Here is a 21,737-nt window from a genome sequence, read left to right on the forward strand (position 1 = left end):
AATTCTATATCAACATGACTTTTTATTGTTGCTTCTCATTCTCACTGTTGCTTATTCTCCTCTTAGCCTAAGTATAGGTGCATCTGTGATGCTGGATGGGCGCCAACGCCCAACAATTCTTCTTGCACAGTTGATGTAGATGAATGCAGTCTCCCCAACCCTCCCTGTTCCCAGAATCCTTTGGTGGAGTGTTTCAATACCCCAGGTTCTTTCTACTGTGGACCCTGCCCAGTAGGTAAGGCATGTATTCCTTCAAACAAAAATGGCGGTGTATGTTGGCACTTAGAGGTTAGAGAGGTGACATTATGAACTAGTTTTGCTTCCAGGATTACTGTGAATAAATAAAATACTTTTATTTTGAGGAATTCAAATTGCATGGGCCATTTTAACTTAATCTCAGCTTACTTTAGCAAGTATAAATAGAGATATGACCTCTATAGATATATATTTAGACCATGACAGAACTGACCATTAGATCTGTGGTTTCATGTGACTGTGTTGAGTAGAAATAGAAAATTATCTCACTAACCAGGCCTCAGTTTCCACAGTTATAAAATGATTTGTTTGAAGTAGTCTTTGAGGCCTTTCTATTAAGAAAATTCCATGATTCTATGATGTTCAGGGAAGCTAAAATAGATTTTTAAAATGTCACAAGTACGACAGTGTGAATGAATATATTTTAATTCACAGAATACCAACTGGTCTTCATATGTAGAATTTTCATTCACTAATCTCATCCTTGGAGCCTGGCTCTGTATAAACTCCTTGAGAAAATGATTCCATCCCCACCTTTGTTTTGGAGAGAAGGAAATGTTCTCCCTGCCTGTGCAAGTGCTTGTGTGTGGATACACACACACACACACACACACACACACACACACACACACACACACACAATCATTCTTCAAAGAGTAGAGCAATAGTCACTAATTATATCTATTTCAGAGGCTATTTACCACATATACACAAACAAGGAGAGGAAGGGAGAGACAGAGAGACAAAAAACAGAAAGAGAAAGAGAGAACAAGACAGACACAGAGAGAGAGAGAGAGAGAGAGAGAGAGAGAGAGAGAGAGAGAGAGAGAGAGAGAGAGAGAGAGAGAGAAGAGAGAGAGAGAGAGAGAGAGAGAGAGAGAGAGAGAGAGAGAGAGAGAAAGAGAGAGAGAGAGAAATTCAATGATTGCGATGATTATTAGATTTTAGAGAAACAGAAAAGAATTTTCTCTCTAGCAAACGGGAGAATCCCATAAATAAATCTCTGTAGCCTTCTTTGGAGTTGGTGTGGGAGGTGCTTCAATTCTTCAGAAAAGGCTTGATCTCATCAATGTGGGAACTCCCTGCAAAAGTTTACCTGCTAATATTGTGAGATTCTTGTCCACAACTTCCCAAGAGAACTCCATCAAGAATTCCCTGAGTGTACTGAAAACCTTTTTGCAGGTGCTTGAAATTATATGAGTGCCAGTTCAAGTCCTCAGATTGTCTACCTATTCATTCTTGTTCTTGCTACATGACCAGCCCATTTCCAATCCTTTTCCAATCATATCGTTCCTGGTCATAGCTTTGATGTCTCTTTCTGACCCTGTTGCCATTGCACCATGCTTCAGGCTCTTTATACTCCCTGTAAGAATGTCCTTTACCCACTGGGTCATTTGCAGCTTTTTTGGAAGGTATACTACAGAAAAGAGCATCAGAGAACAATTTGAGTGATGTAATGTTCAAAGGGCCAGTACCACTTTATTGTCAACAGAAATATCTTTTCTATCTCAACCAACTGTTGTACAATGTTAGCTACAAATGCAGCTTTGTGTTTATAACCCAAGAGTCCCATTTCCTAATTGACCTCTCTTTGGCCGTTGACTTGGAGTAATGCCTTTTAAATCTACTTTTCATCATCACAGGCTGGAAAGGAAGTGGTTACAGCTGCGAAGATATCAATGAATGTGAGACTGACAATGGAGGGTGTTCTGTAGCACCCATGGTCAAGTGCATCAACACAGCTGGTTCCTATCAGTGTGGCTCCTGTCCTCCAGGTGAAGCACCAGACTTCTTCTCTCATAGCAAAACAGCCTAGGAAAGGAATCAAGCTTACTAAAAAGGGAATTCATTTGTCAGTCCCCTCTAGAGTCCATCTCAGAAAACCAATACTATGGCATACTTTGCAGGGAGAAATGAATTTAATTTAATAAATAGATTTGGGCACATCAGAATTACCGTAACTCTTGGGAAGTTCGTGTATAGTCTTGTCTGATGCTAATGGAGAATGCTATCTCTGTACATGTAAAATATGCTTTCTGGATAATATATGTAGCACAAAAGATTTGAAAGGCTATATATGAAGGGGCTGCTGGTGGCTCTGTGGATAGAGTCGGTCCGAGAGAGGGGAAGTCCTGGGTTCCAATATGGCCTCAGATATTTTCTAGCTGTGTGACTTTGGGCAAATTACTTCACTTCAGTTGCCTAACCCTTACTGTTCTTCTACCTTGGAATTGATATATACTATCAATTTTAAGACAGAAGGTAAAATTTTAACAAGAACAAAAAAAGAAAGATAGACTACATGTGACTCATCAGATATAGGCTTTTTTCATATGAAATTAATCTACAATCTACTTTTATGATGATATAGATGATAAATACATAGGTCGTATTTTCTGAAAGAAATCTTAAATACATTCTTATTTTCTCCATACATTATATTATTAAAAGAATCCTAACTAGCAAAATGAAAATAGCATTTTGATACCATAAAATGATGATATAACTTTGGACTTTTATAGTGCCTTAGAGCTAAGAAACTTTTAAGTTATTCAAAAATAGAAAGGACTCTTTACTATTAGAACTTACCAAAAAGATCAGTACTTCTATTTAGACAAACTATTTCACAAAGAGAAATAAGCCAAGCATTTGTCTCCCTAACTCAATTATTAATTCATTATTGCTTTAATTTCTACCATTATTTTTTTCCCTGTAGCTTTCTACATGTTACATTTTGATGAAAGGGTAAATCTAATTCAGTTGCTCTCTAACCTGAGGTTTTTCATTCTGGAATATATATTCCTGCCTTAAAATAATTTTAAAAATAACTATGCTCTTACTCCCATCAGGTTACCAAGGGAATGGAAAAGTGTGTACCCCAATGGATATCTGCTTAGAGAATAATGGAGGCTGCCATCCACATGCTTTATGTACCCCTGGTTCAGGTAATATCATATGTCCCCTTCAGCTGCTGGATTCTAAAATCTTAGCTTTTATCACAACTCTGCAATTCAGAGATAGATAATTTGAAATTATAGCCCTTTAACCTGGAGGTACTTAGCTTTTTTTCTTCTTTGATCATTAGTTTGAGTAGCCTCTGAGCCACTGTAGACCACTTTCCCTTTCCATCCTTTCCATCACCATAAACTGAAATCCCTTCACTTCTTCCCTATCACTGGAGACCACAATCCCTTCATCTCTTCTTCCTAAATAGTTCTTATCCATCTCTTTCTGTATATCCTGCCAGTAGTATCTACCCAACCCATTGAGAGTCTTCATCTGGTTCTTTTGTGGCCAAGGCACAGTGCTTGGGTTCTCAGTGCTGAATTTTGCTACTTAACTGACAAAAGTTCTTTTTCTGACCAAATTTGCCTTGGATTATTTTCTTCTAGGGCACCTTTTTACAATGCAAGTCATTAATGATAATGTGTTTATAGTCTGCTTTGAAGGGGATATTACTGTAAGGAACCTAGTCATTCCAGGAGTTAATATGTAGCAACAGAAGGACAATTAAGATTATAGAATTTTCAAAAAAAATTAAGGAAACCATTAGTTTGTGTTAAAACACTATAATAAATAATTAAAATAAATTAGCTGTGTGATCCTGGACAGGCCATTTAACCCCAATTGCCTAGCTCTTACCACTCTTCTGCCTTGGAATGGATACTTAGTATTGATTTTAAGATGGAAGATTACGGTTTTCTTAAAAATAATAGTAATAAAATGAAGAAATAAACATTCTGCATTAAAATAAGTATATGAAGTTAGATGCATACCAATTAACATATGTTATAATTCTGGATCAATGTATATAATCAGGTGAAGAATTAGTCCTCATCCTCTACTCCACCCTTCTAGTAGCCTAGTTTACAAAATCTGATGCCAAGATTCTATGTTTCCTGTTCAACAATTCCCAACTGAATTAGTCTTTTCTAGTCATTTAAATTGCTCAAGCCATGCTACAGTCAATACAATCTAAGAAATGTGTGATTAGAATTTGTTAAGCTTTTAAAGAGGATTCTCTTTGTGAGAATTAAGGGAAATGAGGGAAGGCTGTGGTCATCCTTAAGAGAACAGGGACCATTTGTTAGCAGCATATGAATGAGCTTCTGCCTGATTTTCTTATGAGCAAACTCCTGGGATATTTATCAAGAATTCCTGAATAATTAGTGCAAATTCTGGGAAATGCAATCCTAATTAGAGGAACTCATTGCAGTAGCATGATGGGAAATGCAATGGGTCTAGAAGCAAAATGAGTGGGAAAATGTATATTATGACAATGTATTGGTGATAATATGAGAAGTGAACAGGCATCCTCCCAGTCAACTACTCTACCTACTGATCCCACTGTAGAGAAGGTAGGTCATCACTGTGTTTTCAAAACAACATATTTGGTTCTACTGAAGAAAGTACAGATTTGAAGACTTTCCTCACACAAGATTTTCTCCATGCCTGTTAGTACAGGGAAAACTTCAGAGGTTTGACTGAGTGTAATCATCAGGAAAGGATAAAACAGAGAATCATAACTGTGAAACATGCAGCCATGTGGTCTAGAACACTCCCTAGAGCAGTCCCAACCAGAATAAAATATAATTTGGAAATATTTAACAAAATAAATGAAACATAAATTACATATTTTAAATATGTTATTTATTATATTTAAATTATATTTATCATATAAAAATTAAATACTTATTATATTTAAATATTTTAAGTCAGTAGTTAGCCCCCCAGAGATCTTTATATATGGTGTAGTAGACCCCTGTTTCTATGTAAGTTGGATATCAAAGATGAACAGAACCTATAAAGAGATGAAAGATTTGCCATCTGTAGGGAAGTTCTCCAAATGTTTCTACTTGTAAAATCTGCCTCATTAAAATGGAAGTTTCTTGTGGGCAGGGATAGTTCCACTTTTATCTTTCTGTTTCTAGTTCCTAGTATTTCTAGTGCCTAGATAGCAAAAAAGTAGGCACTTAATTTGTAGATTGAATAATTGAAATGACATTGTACAAGTTACTTTAAATTCCAGATCACTCCTACCTTCTCTGTGCCTGGTTTGCCCTATGAACTATGCAAAGAAGACATAAATATATGTGAATTAGTAGAAAAATTCTATTAAGTACTTATTGTTTGCAAGACAATATGTGAAGTCCTGGAAATATAAACAGAGAAGCAAAACAGCTCTTTTTCTCTAGGAGTTCATATTCTAATAAAGGGAGACAATAGCGGAAAAAAGTGTAAATTATATAGTGCCTGAGCACTGTTTTGATGAAATGAGAGATCCACAAATGAAACTATTAAAACTAAGATTTTAAGTTGAATGAGAGTAGAGAGTAGTTTATTTATCTAACTATATCTCCTACATCTGGCATATTGCTCTGATGAAGGTAGACAATGAGTGTTGGTTGAATGAAAAATTGTTCAAAATGTTATATGATTAAGGGCCAAAACAAGAATGAAAGGCTTGATAGAAACTGCGATGATTGGGAAAAGAAATTCATTGGGGAAGGGGGATTTGGTCTTGATGGAATTCAGATAAGTTCCAAAAAGCAGGAACACTGAGCCAAAATAGCCAGTCAGTTCAATAAGAATTTAATCGACTCACTGATACAATTTATATCAAACAACTCACTGGTTGAATTGTCGAGCTAGCCCAGCCTAAGCATTGTTACACTGCTGCTTTACCTGTACACTTGGCTTCTTCACAGGTTCTATACCCACCTGCGTCTGCCAGGCAGGATATACTGGACATGGTTATGGACAGAATGGATGTGTCCCTCTCAGCCATATTTGCCGGAGTGACCCCTGTGTTAATGGACAGTGCATTGTAAGTCTTTTCTTTCATCAAGGACAATGAATATTCTGCCAGCATGTAATTCATATTTGGATATATTGCTAAGCTAGAAAGATATTCCACCCTAAAGTACCACATATTCTTTAGAAATATTCTTGTAAATATTAAAGCCCCACATAAATATCATGTTGTTACAGTTGTTACTACTACCTACTTTTACAGCACAATTAAGAGAGAAATGGCAATTTTGGTTTCCAGGAAAAAGAATATGGACTCTTTCATCTCACTATTTTGATCCTATTGCAAAGATACTAAAGTGAAGCAATCTTTACACTAACCCAGTTGAGCCTCCTTTTTATATTTAGCCATTTCCATTTAAGCTTATTAATGATAACTTACACTGCTGGGAAGCACATTTATCTTGGGTCGGTATCTGCTTTAAAGCAGCATCAAATAGCATCATCTGCTTTGTTCACTTGATTTGTTATTTAAGTTCATTCAGATTTCCTGGGGAACTCTTGATTGTTTTGATTTTGTCCTTTAGGAAACAGTTTCTGGCTATCATTGTATATGTGATCCAGGCTGGGAAGGCATCAACTGCACAGAAAATACCAATGAATGTTTGAGTAATCCGTGTTTCAATGGGGGCACCTGTACTGATGACATCAATGGTTATTCTTGTGAATGTACAAGTGCCTGGACTGGCCCCCAGTGTCAGACTCCCCAGCAAGGTAAAAATCAAATTCTGGATTCCAAATTAGATGATATTTTGACACATGCTTTATGGAGTCATTATTTTATAAGTACTTCTTCTAAAGCCCATGAAAAATATTTATCCAATTTCTTAAATGATTTAAATTTTGCTTTGCTGCAATGCTCTAGCATGAATGAAGCTCAGATTTTTTTTTCTTTGTGTTGGTGATCCTGTTCTTTTGTTGATGTGGAAAATTGCTGGTATAGAAAATCCTTCCATTGATACAGATCCTTATCATCATTGATACTGTTTATATAGCACTTTAAACTTTGTAAAGCATTTTATAAATATTAAATATTAACACATCTAAAATGCATAGCTACATAATAGCTATCATGATATTATTATCCCCATTTTACAGATGAGGAAACTGGGGCAAACAAAAGTTAAGTGACTTGCCCAGGGTCATAGAGCTAAGTAACTGCCTGAGGACAGATTTGGACACAAGTCTTCTTGATTCCAAGTCCATCACTCTAGGTACTCGGCCAGCTAGCTGCCTAATGAGCAACTCATTGGTAATTGATAGTCTTAGGGAGTTGTCTAGGGTACTGAGACATTAAAGGATTTGTCCATGGTCACATAACAGGTGTGATTAGCATGTGTCAGAGGTGGGATTTAAATTCTTCAAGACTGACAGTCTCACTCTTTATATAATTCTGACTCTTAAAAGGATGTTAATACCTTTAAAAAATGAAAACTGAGACTTTATTGTATAGAAAAATATTTTATGAGTGGAGATCAATAAGAATGACTTTTTTTTAAACAAAAAAAGACTCATATGAGTATTTGCCATTCTCAAATATTTCTTTTCTGATAAATCATGTTATATATTTACCCCCTTTCATTATAAAGAAGATTTGTAACATCTCAAAATACCATTTTTATAAAGTCACTCTATGGCTTTCCAGTAATAGTTCTTTATTCTTTTCAAGGACTCTGATAATCTCTGCCTGCGCTCCCTGCCCAGCCCTACTTTTCACCATTTCTTCACTATGCAGCCTCTACTCTTGTCAGTCTACACTCTTAACCATCATCTACATACCACATATGTTATATATACTATCCTTTGGAGTTTAACATGCTTTCACCCCTGCTCTTTTCCCCAACAAAGTTCCCTCCTTTAGTCCTTCTACCTACCCAAAGTGATCCAACCTTCAAGCATTAATTGACAATATCTCCCACCATTTTATCCTTTACTGTGGCCTCCAATGAAGAGGTGGTCCTTCTCCTTGACAAGTCCAAATATAGTAGCAACTGGTTAGGCACCAGGGGCAGCTGTTCTCAATCATTTCCCAGAATCCAGTTAGATCTTGGGGAGCCAGAATAATGTATGCTGTTCCGCAGCAGTGAGTTTGTAACTCAGTAAATAGGAACATGGTCATGGATCTAGGGACAGTAGTGCAGAAGCAGTGGTCTTGGTGTTCTGTCTTTCTCCATCTTGTATCTCAGTTTTAACTCCTGAGATTTCTTCCTGTGAGGTTCAGAATGCTGGGTTTGTCCTGTATGTTGATGGGCTTGAAGGTGGGGAATAGGGACCGTAGGACTATTTGGCCTCATCAACATATAACTTGTGTGAATGAACAAACTATGTCCCAGGTTTCTGAGGTTGCAGAGATAATATGCCTGGGCTTCAAAATGGTATCCTAGCTCCGCTACACATGGGCTCCATACAGATGAGGCTGAGCATTTTTGTACAGTTACTATAAAGGGCAGCAGAAAGAGAGAGAGAGAGAGAGAGAGAGAGAGAGAGAGAGAGAGAGAGAGAGAGAGAGAGAGAGAGAGAGAGAGTCAGTCTATGGTATTTTCTCTGTTTAAAATTATATTTTTTTGCATTTTTTTTCTTCACAGTTTGTGGAGGTTCTCTTTCTGGGCTTAGTGGATCCTTCAGTTATCCCAATACACAGGTCATGGGCTATAATGATAATATTAACTGCTTCTGGGTTATCCGAACAGAAGAAGGAAAGGTGAGTGCTGTTGGCTGTCTAGTCTTGGCAGCATCTTGTGATGAAAAAACTTGCCCAAGTCTGAGGAACCCTAGTAAATATGATGAGCTTAATATTCAATCTATAATCACATAGAGTCCATAATTTCCAAATTAATAGCACTGTAGCTACCAGGGCAGTGGTGAGTGAAATTTGACTTCAGTTATTCTGCAAAAGTAGCAAAAACAAAGCTATCACACATATTTCCAGTGAAGCCTCATCAAAGGTCCTCAGCCTCATTAACTCAAAGATCTGATATTTATAATCCTCCGAAATATACATTCTTATTTCTAGACTACTTCTCCAACTCAGTATTAAGTACCATATCTAAAAACAATTATTCTATACTAGGTCTTTCATCCCATGCAAGTCTGCTTAATTTCTGCACCTTAATATAGTGATACAGGTACCATTAAAAGTTGATTAATAATTATAACAGCAACATTAATATAAACTTTGAAGTTTGAAAAGCACTTTACATATATTATCTGGGATTACTGATGAATAATGAATACATATTCCTGTTTTTCTTCAGAAAAGGCCCCTTAGGGGCTTTTAAAATCCAAATAGCAAAATCATGAGAAAATACTTTGTTTTCATATATATAGACTATTGTTCTCTTCCCCTTTATCCTCTATTGATTTAGATTTCTAATCATTTTTTCTCCATTATGTTCTGTAATACTGTGAACATTTAATTTCCTTGAATAGAAGAAATTTCTTATCTGGACATTATTGCATTAATTTTAGAACCTTCATATTGCAAGGAAACTAATGAATAGAAGTTTTTCTTGATCACTAGGTTTGTTGTGAGATACATCATTTAGACCAGAATGTTGGGAGGATTCCATTATTGAGATGGAAGCAGTCCAATTTATTTCATTTAGATGTGGCATAGAAAATATGCCAGTTGGGGGGAAAGAAAGGGCATAATGTTAATTTTAAAACTCTAACAAAGCCCAGGCACAAAATGTTAAAAAGTGATTTCTCAACCACCCTATCTTTAAAATGATGAATACTGTATAATTTCATGATTCCAAGTCATGATTATAGAGGAGTGAATTTCATGAGCCTATTGGTTTCTGTAAAATAAAATATTACATTTTCTCATCTTGCTTGCTTCAGAGTATAGCATTAGAATATATTTTCTACACTCATTTTCACCTATATATACTTCATTCTACATATTATCTCTATCCTTTTCTTTAGTCCTTGATATCATCCTTCCCTTAATTATCCAACCTCTGAGTATTTTCAAAGGAAATTATGCAAAGGTTAGGGCTAAAGTCTAAACTCTGGTAAATGGTGATAGGAGCTGGCTAATCTTAACATAAACTATATAGATCTGGCTAGTGTTGAATCTTACGAAAAATAAATACAATTTCAGCAATTTAAAACGTATCTGTTAAGTTCACATTGTGTGTTGAGCAAAGTTCAGGGTAAGATACAAGCACTAGACATATAATCTTTGATAGAACTTACATTCTAACAAGGGATTCAGATAACCAAAATACAAACTGTACATAATAAGTGGATTAGATGAGGAAAAAAAGCACAGTGCTTTGTAAGGTCTCAGTTGGAAGAATTCATTGGAGGTGAAGGAGGGCATTGCTTTCGGATTAACCATAAATTAGCCCAATTTAGAAATGTTAATTTCACATTGCCATGATTATTATTTACTTCACTTCAATGGTGACTAGTTAAGGAACTTTAACGATTTTTTTTGTAATGTTCATATTTATCAGAGTTTGGTCATGGCTACTTTTTGACCAAAAATTTAATACTCATCAGAGTATTCATTAATAGGGATAAGCATATTTAGTGCTGGAATTAAAGCTTCTACCTTAGAAAGAGTTGAAATATTTTGTAGTTAACCTGGAAATATGAAAATAGTAAATTTTGGCTTTTTCCCTTATAGGTCCTGCATGTTACTTTCCCACTTTTCCAACTAGATTCAGTGGACATGTGTCATTCTCAGTTTCTTCAGATTCATGATGGTGATTCTTCAGGAGCATATCTACTTGGAAAATATTGTGGCTCTAGTCACCCTCCTGAACTGTTATTGAGCAGTAATAATGCTCTGTACTTTTATTTCCATTCTGACCAATCAGTGAATAACAGAGTCTTCACAGTTAGATGGGAAACTCAGCAACCTGGTACGTAGTAATTGTGAGCAAAAGATCAAATAAACATTTAAAAATCCAAAAGATTAAGACATTACAATTTACCTTTATTACCTTTATTGACCAAGGTAAGAGTATAAATTGTGGAAGATATTTGAGGATCAAAATATCTTTTTAAGTTTCTAGTAAAATCTTTAAAACCTGAAATTTACTGTATAGTTACTTTTATTCCAATGAATTATAAACTCTTTAAAATAAAAAATTGTTTCATTTTTGCTTTTAAATTCCTACTGCATGGCATCCATAATAGACCTTTGCTAAGTTTTATTGAATTGAATTGATGTTTAAGGGTTATAATTAATTTGAGATAGGGACACATAGCATGTTATAACTTATATGATCTCAGCTTTAATTCCACCTTTGACACTAAACAGCCATTGGATTCCTTATCTATAATATGGGGAAATTATAGTAAGTTTATACTTTCTTCTTCATAAAATTGTAAGCATATATTTGGAAAACCATAAAGCCTTATTTAAGCACGAACTATTATTATTTTAAGTCTCAATCTTCTCATTTGTTATAAAGTGAGACAGGCTGATCTCTAAAATTCAGCCATGAAGATTCCAACACTAAATCCCAAATATTATGCTAGTCAAGATTAAAAAAAACCCAAACTTTTGTCTTCTTCGAGGCTAAAAAAAAACCAATGTACTCTTCATGTTTATACTGCTAACTGTTTTATCTGGTATTTTAAAAAATTATAGCACCATAATGGGTATGTATGCACACAGTCCAGATTACTAGCACCATCCATTTGTTCCATCGGTGTTAGGAATTAGCTTGGAAATTGACTGAATATTCCAGATATATTTCATGTCCATTTTCTAAGAAAATTAGGGGACTTATTTGATGAATGCTCTTGTAAAACAAAGACAGCTTCTCTAACATTGCAGTTCCCATTAATCTACGTAAATTAAAGTTTCAAAAGAAATGCTAAGTGATTTTTCTTCCTCTTCCTTTTAGAATGTGGTGGTTTATTGACTAATACTTATGGTTCCATAATCTCTCCTGGCTACCCTGGGAATTATCCTCCCAGCAGAGACTGTGTCTGGATCATTAGAACCAATCCTGGCTTAGTTCTGACATTTGCTTTTGGGACCCTCAGTCTTGAGCAACATGCTAATTGCAGTGGAGACTATCTTGAAGTAAGTCATCATTTTATATCTTAAAACACTATGTTGACTGGGTTGACAGAATTTTCATCATACCATGGGTAAGTACTATCAGTTTGCTAGTGGTAGCACTAATCTAAATCACTCATAGCCATGCATTTTTCACTAAACCATTTTGTCATTCTTCAGGCCTAACCTAATTCTTTTTCTGACTCTGTCATCTTATTACTTAAGCTAGTCATTGATCAGCCAATGAGGGATTTAAAATCCAAATTGAATTTTGTTCCCTAAACCTTTACTGGGGAACCCAGATAGTTTAATAAGGAAGTAGCAGAATCACCCCTAACCTAAATGTGGCATTTATAAAATAACCCCAAGACCCATTCTTTTGTGTCTAGGTCAAAAATTTAAGTCATGTGATTATCAAAACCACATTTTAACATTCAGACTGTGGCAGAATAAAGATCACTTGTTATATAATATTATCTACTTAATGAAATGCTTTACAAATAGAATCATTCAACTTTATTATAGATCTTTTCTGAGAAGAGAAAAATAGTCCTTCCATTTGCCATGAAGAAATAATTTGGAAAAAAAGGAGAATAAACAGATACTATTTTATTATAATGCCAGATGTGTATGGGTTCACAAAAATGTTCTTAATTTGGAGGTTGAAAATATCGTTGATGAGATTCCATATCTGTCTCTTCTATTTTCCCTATTGTAATTCCAGTTATAATTTCTAAATGCAAATATACAGATACTTTCCCATGACTGTTAAGGGAAAATAATATAGAATTATTCATAAAGGATAGAATGATAAAGACTTCAAATAGCTCTCTGGATTGAAACCATTAGTAATTTAGGAGTCAGAGTAATGGATTAGAAACCTTAGGGGATAGCTGGCAAATCTACTTCTCCATGGAAAAAATTAGAGTAACATAAACTATTAAATCAAAATACAACAAAGGAATTTTCCTGAGCTGGATCCTAAATCATTTCCTCAAACCACAGTTAAAAAGTACTTGAGCATTCCTAAAGATTCCTTTGAATAAATATGAGCAGAAAGCTTCAATCATTCAGACAAAGAGTACAAAGAAAACTAGAATTGTGATTGCCACTCCTCACTGAGTACTAACCTGTGACATCTCTTGATGTATATTAGAGATATGCTGTCAATGATAAAAGATAATTGGAATGAAAGAATAAAATGATTTTGTTGGTTAGTTCTGTCCCCATTCCTGCTACCTCTACCACTACCCTTAATGAGTATAGACTTATTTACAGCCGAGTCCTAAAAAGTAAAAAACAAACAAACAAACAAAAAACCCCTAAAATGAACAAAGAGTTTGCTAAGGCGAAATCTACAAAAAGATTTCTACTTTGCTAGTACAAAAGTTGTACTATTTCTTGGTCAAACTTCTATCAGTCTGGCAACTCCTCTGATTCTACTTCATGTTTCTCAGAGTTTTCCAAGTTGGAAAGTAATTGGCATTACTGCTATCAAAATTTTCCAGTTTCTTTGCATGTGCTTAATTTCTGATGGTTTCCCCTGGCCCTAGAAGTTTGCTATGCTGAAGGCACATTTTTAAAATTTTCATTTGCAAAACCCTTATTTTCCATTTAGAATCAATACTGTATATTGGTTCCAAGGCAGAAGAGTGGTAAGGGCTAGGCAATGGGAAGTATCTGAAGCCAAATTTGAAGCCCAAAATCTCTCATCTCTACATCTAACTCTCAATCCAGGGAGCCAACTAGCTTCCTCCAACACATACATCTTAAAAAAACAATGACAACACCAAAATCTAGTGCTTAGGAAACAAGCCCAATCTGAGGGAAAATAGAAGCAATATTGAAAGAATCAAGAAAAACTAGTTTCCAGGATATAAAATGGTATTTGGAAAGATGAAATATGATGCCCAAGCCACCTAAGATCATTTGATCTTTTACATTGAAAGCTGGAAACTAGGACCTAGAAAGGATAAATGACTTGCCCCTGGCCACATACTTTGATCTAGTGATGCTGGACTCTGGGCTCTTCCATAAACAAGACAGTCCATCTCTTGTGGCTCTGGGCATTTTCTCTTGCTGTCCTCCATGCCTGGAATACTCTCCCTCCTCATCTCCACCTACTGGCTTCCTCAACTTCCTATACATCCTCTAAAAAGCTATCTTCTATAGGAAAACTTTTCCCAACTCTTCTTTTTTGTTTTTTTTCCACTTTAAACATTATTTTATTTGGTCATTTCCATTGGAAACAAAGATCATTTTCTTCCCCCCACCCCCTTCCCACCACCTCTCCCATAGCCGATGCACAATTCCACTGGGTATCACATGTGTTCTTGGTTCGAACCTAATTCCATGTTGTTGATATTTGTTCTAGAGTGTTCATTTAGTCTCTCCTCAGTCGTATCCCCTTCACCCCTGTAGTCAAGCAGTTGCTTTTCCTCAGTGTTTTTACTCCCATAGTTTATCCTCTGCTTGTGGATAGTGTTTTTTAGATCCCTGCATATTGTTCAGGGACATTACATTGACACTAATGGAGAAATCCATTACCTTCAATTGTACCAGAGTGTGTCAGTCTCTGTGTATAATGTTTTCCTGGTTCTGCTCCTTTCGCTCTGCATCACTTCCTGGAGGTTGTTCCAGTCTCCATGGAATTCCTCTACTTTATTATTCCTTGTAGCACAATAGTATTCCATCACCAACAGAGACCACAATTTGTTCAGCCATTCCCCAATTGATGGGCATCCCCTCATTTTCCAATTTTTGGCCACCACAAAGAGCGCAGCTATGAATATTCTTGAACAAGTCTTTTTACTTATTGTCTCTTTGGGGTACAAACCCAGAAGTGCTATAGCTGGATCAAAGGGCAGACAGTCTTTTATCGCCCTTTGAGCATAGTTCCAAATTGCTCTCCAGAATGGTTGGATCAATTCACAACTCCACCAGCAATGAATTAATGTCCCTACTTTGCCACATCCCCTCCAGCATTCATTACTTTCCTTAGCTGTCATGTTAGCCAATCTGCTAGGTGTGAGGTGATACCTCAGGGTTGTTTTGATTTGCATCTCTCTGATTATGAGAGATGTAGAACACTTTTTCATGTGCTTATTAATAGTTTTGATTTCTTTGGCTGAGAACTGCCTATTCATGTCCCTTGCCCATTTATCAATTGGAGAATGGCTTGATTTTTGTACAATTGATTTAGCTCTTTGTAAATGTGAGTAATTAAACCTTTGTCAGAGGTTTTTATGAAGATTGTTTCCCAATTTGTTGCTTCCCTTTTGATTTTAGTTACATTGGTTTTATTTGTACAAAAACTTTTTAATTTGATGTATTCCAGATTATTTACTTTGCATTTTGTGACTCTTTCTAAGTCTTGCTTGGTTTTAAAGCCTCTCCCTTCCCAAAGGTCTGACATGTATTCTATTCTGTGTTCACCTAATTTTCTTATAGTTTCCTTCTTTCTGTTCAAGTCATTCACCCATTTTGAATTTATCTTGGTGTAGGGTGTGAGGTGTTGATCTAAACCTAATCTTTCCCACACTGTCCTCCAATTTTCCCAGCAGTTTTTATGAAATAGTGGATTTTTGTCCTAGAAGCTGGGATCTTGTTGGTTTGCTTGTTGATGTGGTCAATTATGTGGATGGTTTTCCTAATATTGAACCAGCCCTGCATCCCTGGTATAAATCCTACTTGATCATGGTGAATGACTCTTCTGATCACTTGGTGGAGTCTTTTTGCTAATATCCTATTTAAGATTTTTGCATCTATATTCATTAGGGAGATTGGTCTATAATTTTCTTTCTCTATTTTTGGCCTGCCTGGTTTTGGAATTAGTACCATGTTTGTGTCATAAAAGGAATTTGGTAGAACTCTCTCTTTGCTTATTATGTCAAATAGTTTGTATAATATTGGGGTTAGTTGTTCTTTGAATGTTTGATAGAATTCACTGGTGAATTCATCAGGCCCTGGGATTTTTTCTTAGGAAGTTCTTTGATGGCCTGTTGGATTTCTGTTTCTGATATGGGATTATTTAAGAAATCTATTTCTTCTTCTGTTAGTCTAGGCAATTTATATTTTTGTAGATATTCATCCATATCACCTAGCTTGGTATAATTATTGCCATATAGTTGGGCAAAGTAGTTTTTAATGATTGCCTTAATTTCCTCTTCGTTGGAGGTGAGGTCCCCATTTTTATCCTTGATGCTGTTAATTTGCCTTTCTTCTTTCCTTTTTTTAATTTGATTGAACAGTACTTTGTCTATTTTGTCTGTTTTTTCAAAGTACCAGCTTCTAGTCTTGTTTATTAGCTCAATAGTTCTATCACTTTTGATTTTATTAATTTCTCCCTTAATTTCTAGGATATCTAGTTTGGTTTTCTTCTGGGGGTTTTTAATTTGTTTGTTCTCAAGTTTTTTGATTTGCATTTCCAATTCATTGATCTCTGCCCTCCCTAATTTGTTAATATATGCAATCATGGATATGAATTTTCCTCTGATTACTGCTTTGGCTGGATGCCATAACGTTTGAAAGGATGTCTCACCATTGTCATTTTCCTCGATGAAATTATTAATTGTTTCTATGATTTCTTCTCTAACTAACCGATTTTGGAGTATCATATTATTTAATTTCCAATTAATTTTTGATTTGGCTCTCCATGTACCCTTTCTGATCAATATTTTTATTGCTTTATGATCTGAAAAGGTTGTATTTATTATTTCTGCTTTTCTGCGTTTGAGTGCCATGTTTCTGTGACCTAGTGTATGATCTATTTTTGTGAATGTGCCATGTGGTGCTGAGAAGAAGGTATATTCCTTTTTGTCCCTATTTATTTTTCTCCATATGTCTATTAACTCTAATTTTTCTAAGATTTCATTCACCTCTTTTACCTTTTTCTTATTTATTTTTTGGTTTGATTTATTTAAATTTGATAGTGGTTGGTTCAAGTCTCCCACTAATATGGTTTTACTGTTTATTTCCTCTTTCAGTTCTCCTAGTTTCTCTATTAAAAATTTGGATACTATACCATTTGATGCATACATGTTGATTAGTGATATTTCCTCATTGTCTATACTCCCTTTTAATAGAATATATTTACCTTCCCTATCCCTTTTGATCAAGTCTATTTTTGCTTTGGCTTTGTCCGATATCATGATTGCAACTCCTGCCTTCTTTCTATCAGTTGAGGCCCAAAAGGTCTTACTCCATCCTTTAATTCTAACCTTGTGAGTATCAACCCGCCTCATATGTGTTTCTTGAAGACAACAAATGGTAGGGTTTTGGGTTCTAATCCAATCTGCTATTTGTTTACATTTTATGGGTGAGTTCATCCCATTCACATTCAAAGTTATGATTGTCAGTTGTGGATTCGCTGGCATTTTGATAACTTTCCCTAGTTCTGACCTTTCTTCTTTAGCTATATCCTTTTGAACCAGTGATTTACTTTACGTCAGTCCCCCTAGTCCCCTCCCTTGATATGCTTCCCTTTCTAGCCCCTCCCTTTTAATGCTCCCTCCCCCTCCCCCCTCTCCTTCCCTACCTTTTTATACTCCCTCCCCCCTCCCCCTCCTTGATTTTCCTTTCTTTCTTACCTGTTTGGATAAGATAGAATTCAGGATCCCACTGGATCTAGATGTTCTTCCCTCTCAGATTTGATTTCTCTGAGAGTAAGGTTTAAGTAATACCACTTCATGCTCTCTTCCTCTCCTTCTCATATGAGAGTTCTTCCCCTCCCCTTCCCATGTGTAACTTTGTATGGGAAAGATTATTCTATTTAGTCCCCCCCCTATTTCTTGAAGTAAATGTTAGTATTATCAATGGTTCCCCCCTCCCTTTTTCTTTCTTTGCCCCCTCTTTCACCAAATCTTCTTGATGCCCCAATCTTTCCCTATGCATTATTCTTCTAATTACTCTTATGATACATACAATTTTTGAGAGTTAAACAATACATTTTCCCCACATATTAATATATATATATGTATATAATTTGATATCAATGTAGTCCTTATAGAAGAGAGTTTGACTTAAAGAAAAAGATAAGATTTATCTCCTTTTCCCTTTCTTTCATATTTACCTTTTAATCTTTCTCTTGATTTCTGTGATTGGATGTCAAATTTTCCACTAAGTTCTGGTCTTTTCTTAGCAAATGCTTGGAAATCTTCTATTTTGTTGAATGCCCATACTTTCCCCTGGAAATATATAGTCAGTTTTGCTGGGTAGTTGATTCTTGGTTGGAGACCCAGCTCTCTTGTCTTTCTAAATATCATGTTCCATGCTTTGCAGTCTCTTAGTGTGTTAGCCACTAAGTCCTGTGTGATCCTTATGGGAGCCCCCCCCCCCCCTATATCTGAAGCTCCTCTTCTTGGCTTCTTGTAGGATTTTCTCCTTTTCTTGGAAGCTCTTGAATTTGTCGATTGCATTCCTGGGGGTTGTCTTTTGGGGATTTAGTATAGAGGGTGTTCTATAAACCCTTTCTATTTCTATTTCGCCCCCTTGTTCCAGAACATGTGGGCAATTTTCTTCTATTATCTCCTGTAATATAGCATCGAGGTTTTTGTTTATCTCTGTTTTTTCGGGGAGACCAATAATTCTGAGGTTGTCTCTTCTTCCTCTGTTTTCCAAGTCTGTGACATTTTCAGTGAGATATTTCATGTTTTCTTCTCATTCATTAATTTTTTGGCTTTGCTTTATTGATTCTTGCTGTTTTGTAATCTCGCTGTCTTCCATTTGCTTAATTCTGGTCGTTAGGGACTGGTTTTGCTTTTCAGCTTTGTCTGCCTTTCTATTAGATGCTTCCAGCTCTTTCTCCAATTGTGAAGTCTTGTCTATCAGACTGCTGATCTCTTTCTCCCATTTTTCTTTCCAAAAGGTTTCCATTTTTTGGGCATACTCGCTATCTTCTAGTTGCTTAATTCTGGTCGTTAGGAACTGGTTTTGCTTTTCAGCTTTGTCTGCCTTTCTATTAGATGCTTCCAGCTCCTTCTCCAATTGTGAAGTCTTGTCTATCAGACTGCTGATCTCTTTCTCCCATTTTTTTTCCCAAAAGGTTTCCATCTTTTGGGTAAGCTCCAGTTTGAGATCTTCCAGAGCTTGTGGATAGTTTCCATTTTGGGATGCATGTTCTGATTTTGTTTGGATTTCATCCTCATTATCTTCTTTTCCCTGGGTACTCCCTCCATAAAAGTTTTCAATATTCACTTTTCCCCCCCTTTCTTCTTGGAGGCTTGATTTTGGGACATGTGAGCCATCCCTTTGGTAGTTTTATTCCACTTTCTTTTTTTGGTCTGGGGTCTGGGTGATGTGGGCAGGTTTTCTGTGAATTTAGGTTGCCTCAGACTAGTTCTTCCTAGCCTCCGAGGTTTCTTAGAGGGCAGGCCCCTGTGCTCAGTGTGGCAGCCCCTTTGCTCAGTGCAGCCTCTCAGCGCGGTCGCCCCTTTGCTCTGCGCAGCCTCTCAGCACCCCTTTGCTCAGTGCAGCTGCCCCTTTGCTCAGCGCAGCCTCTCAGCCCAGTTGGCCCTTTACTCAGCGCAGCCTCTCAGTGCAGCCGCCCCTTTGCTCAGCGCAGAATTTTCCCGTGAAACCGCCCTGAGAGGTTGTTTCCTTGCAGTCTTTAGATCCCAAGGACCCTGGTGTGCCCTCCCCCAGACAGAGACACTCCTCACTCACTCGCTGTCCCAGTGAGCGCTCTGATAGCTTACTGTGGTTTGGTGGGGGGTGGGGGGGTGGAGGGGCGGCTCAGTTCAAGTTTTTGTGCGAGCTTTTCCTCCTCCTTATAGTGTGGAAATGTTCAAACCCCACGTACCTTCGTTTCTGTGGGGTACTGGGGAGTCCCTCCGTTCTTCCCAAGGTGATTTTTATGCTCTTTTGAGGTAGTCTATTTCGTTCAGTGCCGGGGAGGGGAAGCGAGTGGCGTCTAGATTGCAGCCATGTTTACCCGGGAGTCCTTCCCCAACTCTTCTTAACCTGGTGCCTTTCCTCCTTTAATTTATTTCCCATTTATCCCATAGATTGCATTTGTTTCCCCATTAGATCATGAACTCCTTGAGCACAAGAACTCTCTTTTGTCCCTTTTTGTATACTCAGTGTTTAACTTGGGGCCTGACACATAGTAGGCTCTTTAAAAATATCTATTGACTGTATTGATACAGATACTAAATGTCTTCTGACTCTGTATGTCCTCTTTCATTTGTATCTAGCTGTCACTCATATATATTCAACAATAAATGAAAAGAGGGGCAGCTAGATGACTCAGTGGATTGAGAGCCAGATCTAGAGATAGAAGGTCTGCAGTTCAAATCTGGCCTCAAACATTTCTAGCAATGTGACGCTGGGCAAATCACTTAACCCCTATTGCCCATCCTTGATGACTCTCCTGTCTTGGAACTATTCAATACACAGTATTAATTCCAAGACAGGTTCAGGATTTTTATTTAAAAAATGAAAGAAAGGACATTTATTAATGGGTTACTATGTGCTATTCACTGTGCCAATCCCTAAAGATACAAGTACAAAAACCAGAAAGCCTTGACTTCAGGGAACTAATAAAAGGAGACAAGGCACACAGGGGTATGTATGTAGCCAAAGTAGGGTCTTTTTGGTCATGTTGATCCGAGAACAGTTTTTAGAATAAGAAGTGGAAGGCTACTATGTGTGGTAGGGGTGGGATAGGGCTACGAGTATGCTCTGTCTGGTACAGTCCACCATCTTCTGGTGTAGAGGGTAGAAGAGCAAGATTAAATGGCAGCCTTACCTACACCAGCCAACATACTTCTAGGTAACATAAAGCAAGCTGCCAGAGCCAGTATTTTAAAAATAAAAGTGGTTTTGAAGTTAACATATTAAATAACCTTAGAAACTTCCCCAGCCAAGAGAGTGACTCTGTAGGGATGGAGAGTCATTGACTTTTCTGCTCAGGAAATTGTTTCCTGAAGCAGTCTCTAGGTTTATGAGTTGGCATGGTTGGTCCTATTTGCCTTGCCTAGGGTTGTTTGATGCCAACTCTTCATAGACAAGTCTTGAGGAAGGATATGATCTGGAGCACTGAATAGACCCTGCTGTGTATTCTGTGAAGGAGAGTGTGACCCATCCATACAGATCTATTTTCTATCCTCTATTTACTTGCATGGGTATGTGTGGTTTTCTTTTTTTTATATATTTTTAAAATTTTTATTTAATTAGATGATTTAGAGTATTTTTCCATAGTTACAAGACTCATGTTCTTTCCCTCCCCTCCCACCAATCCCCTTCCGTGGCTGTTGCACAATTCCACTGGGTTTTACATGTGTCATTGATCAAGACCTATTTCCATATTATTAATATTTGCACCAGGGTGATCTTTTAGAGTCTACATCCCCAATCATATCCCCACTGACCCATGTGATCAAGTAGTTGTTTTTCTTCTGTGTTTCTGCTCCCACAGTTCTTTCTCTGGGTATGGATAGCATCTTTCTCATGAGTCCCTCAGAATTATCCTGGATCACTGCATTGCTACTAGTAGAGAAGTCCATTACATTTGATTGTGCCACAGTGTATCAGCCTCTGTGTACAATGTTCTCCTGGTTCTGTTCCTCTCACTCTCCATCAATTCCTGGAGGTCATTCAGTTCTATATGTGGTTTTCTTGATAGAATGGAAGCTCCTTGAGGACAAGG

At 36.8% G+C, this 21,737-nt stretch overlaps 1 protein-coding gene across 1 annotated transcript in view; it reads left to right on the plus strand.

Annotated features, from left to right (window-relative positions):
* The window catches only part of CUBN (cubilin), a 299,720-nt gene that overhangs the window by 20,887 nt on the left and 257,096 nt on the right, over positions 1-21,737 (plus strand). The window contains exons 8-15 of the mRNA XM_001377343.4: positions 67-235; positions 1,899-2,030; positions 3,105-3,200; positions 5,964-6,082; positions 6,594-6,780; positions 8,652-8,767; positions 10,703-10,940; positions 11,934-12,115. Of these exons, the coding sequence (XP_001377380.2) occupies positions 67-235; positions 1,899-2,030; positions 3,105-3,200; positions 5,964-6,082; positions 6,594-6,780; positions 8,652-8,767; positions 10,703-10,940; positions 11,934-12,115 (1,239 nt within the window). The remainder of the gene's footprint in view (positions 1-66; positions 236-1,898; positions 2,031-3,104; positions 3,201-5,963; positions 6,083-6,593; positions 6,781-8,651; positions 8,768-10,702; positions 10,941-11,933; positions 12,116-21,737) is intronic.

This window comes from Monodelphis domestica, chromosome 5, assembly GCF_027887165.1.
Source record: "Monodelphis domestica isolate mMonDom1 chromosome 5, mMonDom1.pri, whole genome shotgun sequence".
Classification (NCBI taxonomy): Eukaryota; Metazoa; Chordata; class Mammalia; order Didelphimorphia; family Didelphidae; genus Monodelphis; species Monodelphis domestica.